This window comes from Rhagoletis zephyria, unplaced genomic scaffold (genome assembly GCF_001687245.7).
Source record: "Rhagoletis zephyria isolate East Lansing unplaced genomic scaffold, Rhagoletis_zephyria_1.1 Rzeph_scaffold_04793, whole genome shotgun sequence".
NCBI classification, from domain to species: domain Eukaryota; kingdom Metazoa; phylum Arthropoda; class Insecta; order Diptera; family Tephritidae; genus Rhagoletis; species Rhagoletis zephyria.
In genome coordinates, this window is record NW_016161876.1 from 12,669 (window position 1) to 17,790 (window position 5,122).

At 37.3% G+C, this 5,122-nt stretch overlaps 1 protein-coding gene across 1 annotated transcript in view; it reads right to left on the bottom strand.

Moving 5' to 3' along the window:
- Positions 1 to 1,399, bottom strand: part of LOC108371219 (transcription initiation factor TFIID subunit 1-like) — a gene marked incomplete at its 3' end in the record, with an annotated part of 14,059 nt that extends 12,660 nt beyond the window's left edge. The window contains exon 1 of the mRNA XM_017626726.1: positions 1,298 to 1,399. Within this exon, the coding sequence (XP_017482215.1) occupies positions 1,298 to 1,399 (102 nt within the window). The remainder of the gene's footprint in view (positions 1 to 1,297) is intronic.
- Between the last annotated feature and the right edge of the window lie 3,723 nt (positions 1,400 to 5,122).

A 5,122-nucleotide genomic window follows, 5' to 3' on the forward strand; every position in this document is an offset into this window, starting at 1 on the left:
ATGAGCTTTACAACGATATAGACATAGTGCAGCGAATTAAAATTCAGCGGCTCCGCTGGCTTGGCCATGTCGTTCGGATGGACAGAAACGCTCCTGCTCTGAAAATATTCAACGCGGGCCGCGATGCTGGGAACAGAGGAAGAGGAAGGCCTCCTCTGCGTTGGAAAGACCAGGTGGAGAAGGACTTGGCTTCACTTGGCATTTTCAATTGGCGTCAGTTAGCACAGAAGAGAAATGACTGGCGTGCTGTTTTGTACTCGGGCAAAATCGCTTAGGCGGTTACAGCGCCAATTAAGAAGAAGAAGAGAGGTTAATGTAGGGGAGGACAACCCCTCTTCCTCTAAAAAATGACTTTCGTTTAAATTGTTAACCCTTTGCGTTTTTTCCTGCGGACGAAAGCTATGGTTGCTTACTCTTGGTCGCTTCGGAGCGTGAGCATTTTGGATTTGAGGCCACAAATTTTTATTGGCTGCAATAGCACTCGTGCTAGCTTGGGTTGTATTCCATGAAACCATTATTTTGTTGCGGTTTGGTAACAATATTTTTCCGGAATCTTGATAGCGATGGATCTATATCCATCGGTTCTGCTTTAGTCATGTTGTTCCTTAATGGGAACCTCAAGTTATTACTTGAGAATTTTGGTAACCTAGCTCTTATTTTTCATTTGCAAAATTTTGCGCAAATAATGCTCTCTGATTGTTTGATTCGAGCTCCTGTGCTTTTTCCAAAGCATCAGGAAAATCTTGCGGGTTAAGCGAAAAAATTATCTCTCTTAATGGCGCATTGAGTCCTGTTATAAAAATTCTTAGGGCATAGGGATCATTATTCTTCTTATTAAGCTCTTTAGTTATATCCGACGCATTGCCATGTGTCATTATTGTTTTGTTTATTAATAAAGTAATTTGTTTGTTGACCAGGTTTTAATGTTCTACAACCGACATTACGGCTTGTCGAAGGACGCTTAATTCCTGCTCAATAATGTGTATCGGGCGTTTGTCCGAGTACGCGAAGTCAAGGCGAGCGACTATCGCATCGACATTTAACACGGTGCCGTGGTTTGTTAGGACATCTTTCGCGTCCTGAGCTACTTTGTTTCTCAAAATCGTGCTGCGAAGTATTTTCTACTGCTTCTCACGTACAGGCTCATTTCGTTATGAGCTGCTTCTCTCCAGTTAACATACGCGTTTATATTTCCCAAAAATTCGGGTAGTGATCCTATCACGTCAAGGGACACCTGGCACACTATATTTTCATTAATTGTTTCGGCTTCATAATCTGTAGCCCTACGAGTATTTACTTCTAATTGTGAACGTAAATGTTCAATTTCTTGCATTAGGCCTATATTGCTACTAGCGATTAATCTTGTAATAAGATCAACTGTCAAGTCACCGTTCGCCATATTTCCGTTTAGTATTTTAATTTTTTCCGTAGTTGAAAAATTAATTATTCTTTTATGTCTTCTAACGTTTTTTGTTAAGGTATGGGCAGTTACTTATTTTGTGAGCCCCGTGGCAGTATTCGCAATAATACAATCGTTCGTATTTGGGTTTGCTGGGACTATTGCCCATTAACATATTTTTTATAGTTTTATTTTGTTGTTGATCCCTTCTAGGAAAAGAAGGCTTTTATACTCTGGAGGGTCTGGAGTTCAGACTCGCTTAAGCTTATTTTGTAGACCGAAATTTTTGGTAATTTATTGGCTGTACCAGCCGTATTTTATATTTATTTTTCGAATCATTGCCACTGATTCCTCTTCGAGGGTTTCTTTATTATCGTAGTTCGCTGCAGTCGCTATTTTATTCCATACACTTCACTTTCTTTTCGTCCGTTAGTATATCCTTCCAAAAAAAAATTTCCATCTGTTGGTGCAGCTTCCTCAGTAAACTGGAGAGTGTTTATTGCAAACTCTAAGTTGTCTACAATTCTATTTATCTCATCGTAGTCCAAACCTACTGGTAAAGCGTCTGTCATATTTACTTAATTGTTGTTCTATTTTTTATCTAATTTCAATAACTTTTTTATAGCCACTAACACAATATTCACAATAATATATATAATTAATATATGTAGATATTGATATAACTTACTCCTAAGCTATTGATGACTTTAATCCTTGTTGATATTCTGGCTGATGGCTGATTATCCCTTAATTCCAGGTGAAGCAGTTTGTAGTTCCTACTTGCTGACCGTAGTTTTCGTCCTTGAAGTTATCGTCCTTGCTTCGTGATCGGAGTTATCAATTTTTATTTGTTTTATTTGTGATCCCTTCTATGAAGGGAGGCTCTTCTATTCTGGAGGGTCTAGAATTCAGAATCGCAGAATCGAGCTGAGTTATAAATTGGTTTTATTTATGTTATTGGCTGTACAAGCCTTTATTTATCGCGGCTAATCCTTTATTATATTTCCCAGTTTGGGAAACAGTAAAATAATATGTTTTGATCCGTGGACTCGCGGATTAATTAAAATACGATTTGAGTTAGTTCCACGCTTGGAAAAAGACTGCTCTTTATTTTCAATCTTAGCTTATTTATATACTTGCACTTGGTACTCGATACCCATGAAGTACTTGTACACGCATATCGAATTACAAAAAATACTCGGTACTTGGTAGAGGTACTCGAGTTTATATTCTAAGTAATGGTATCGGAACATCACTAAGCGCGGCCGAAGGCCGCCTACGCCGAGAGTAGTTCTGCGCAAAAATATATCCGCCCCCTTTTCCGGCAACACAGAAAGGAGAATTCTACTCAGTAAGGGTTATAATCCCTAAGCGCGGCCGAAGGCCGCCTACGCGAAAGAAGTTCGTTTTCATGCATGTATTTACTATTTCGGTTTTTGTCATATGCATTATTTAGGTTTTGAGACGAAACTGTGCATGTATGCATTACTTTGGTTTTTGTCATTTGCATAATTTCGGTTTTGAACCGAAACTGTTCATGCAAATTATATTTTCCCGTTTGGGAAACAGTAAAAAAATATGTTTTGATCGGCGGCCTCGCGTATTAATTAAAACACGAATTGAGTTAGTTCCAAACTTGGAAAAAGACTGCTCTTTATTTTCAATCTTAGCTTATGTATAGCATTTACAATATTTATTTAACAATTAATTTCACCATAAGGCATTGGCATTGCATCATGCTATGATGAAATGCCAATGTCTTGGACAAAGAAGTTATTTGACACCCTTGAATGGAATTTTCCGTTCAGAGCGGAAAAAATATATCAAATTTAAGTTTTTGACAAAGAAATCAAATGAGCNCTAGAATTCAGAATCGCAGAATCGAGCTGAGTTATAAATTGGTTTTATTTATGTTATTGGCTGTACAAGCCTTTATTTATCGCGGCTAATCCTTTATTATATTTCCCAGTTTGGGAAACAGTAAAATAATATGTTTTGATCCGTGGACTCGCGGATTAATTAAAATACGATTTGAGTTAGTTCCACGCTTGGAAAAAGACTGCTCTTTATTTTCAATCTTAGCTTATTTATATACTTGCACTTGGTACTCGATACCCATGAAGTACTTGTACACGCATATCGAATTACAAAAAATACTCGGTACTTGGTAGAGGTACTCGAGTTTATATTCTAAGTAATGGTATCGGAACATCACTAAGCGCGGCCGAAGGCCGCCTACGCCGAGAGTAGTTCTGCGCAAAAATATATCCGCCCCCTTTTCCGGCAACACAGAAAGGAGAATTCTACTCAGTAAGGGTTATAATCCCTAAGCGCGGCCGAAGGCCGCCTACGCGAAAGAAGTTCGTTTTCATGCATGTATTTACTATTTCGGTTTTTGTCATATGCATTATTTAGGTTTTGAGACGAAACTGTGCATGTATGCATTACTTTGGTTTTTGTCATTTGCATAATTTCGGTTTTGAACCGAAACTGTTCATGCAAATTATATTTTCCCGTTTGGGAAACAGTAAAAAAATATGTTTTGATCGGCGGCCTCGCGTATTAATTAAAACACGAATTGAGTTAGTTCCAAACTTGGAAAAAGACTGCTCTTTATTTTCAATCTTAGCTTATGTATAGCATTTACAATATTTATTTAACAATTAATTTCACCATAAGGCATTGGCATTGCATCATGCTATGATGAAATGCCAATGTCTTGGACAAAGAAGTTATTTGACACCCTTGAATGGAATTTTCCGTTCAGAGCGGAAAAAATATATCAAATTTAAGTTTTTGACAAAGAAATCAAATGAGCCATCAATTATGCAGCTGCATAATTGCTGAGTTTGCAAAATTGCATTATGAATCCGCTAGATAAAAATTAATAAGAAATATTTAGGGTACTCACAGTTTACTTCTAAAGTTAAAAGGTGGCAACTTTAACAAGATAACACACTCGAACTGTGAGCAACCCTTATGTTTAAATAAAGTATTAAGTTGATCAACAATACCACGCATTGCTAGACCGTTTGCCTTTCACGCGTTTGTGTTTAGAGAGCATCAACAAACCACATACATATTTCTCTCTATTCTCTCTTCTCTTTTTTATACTCAGCTAGCACAGCGCAAAAATAAAAAAAAAATAACCTTTGCCAGCTCCAGGCAGGCGCAAAGAGAAACTTATGTACAAGCAGCGCTGCGCCCAAAGCGAAATTCATGTATGTATGTACAAGCAGCGATAGATGCCAGTTTAACACAGAACATAAACATGAGACAAAGTCTAGTAATTTTGCCCAAAAGTGTTATCTCTAATTAGTATGGGAACCAACAACAAACAAAGTTACCACATGGTAAAATGTTTTAAAGTTACCAGGTGGCAAAATTAACACAGTAGATAATATAGAACTGTGAGTACCCTAATTGTTTATATTTACTACTGTGCCGCTATGTGTGATCTGCCGTTAACTTGCATGCATTACTTCGTTTTTCTTATATTCATTACTTCGGTTTTGAGTCGATACTGTGCATGTATGTATTACTCCGTTTTTCTCATATGCATTATTTCGGGTTTCAATCGAAAGTGTGCATATGTATATTTTGGTTTTTTTTCAGGAACTTTAACTGTTATGAGTACGGTGACCATCCGTCCTTTATTTCAAAGGACAGTCCTTTATTTTAACCCCCTGTCCTTTATAATTTTTTTCAAAATAAAGGACGCCT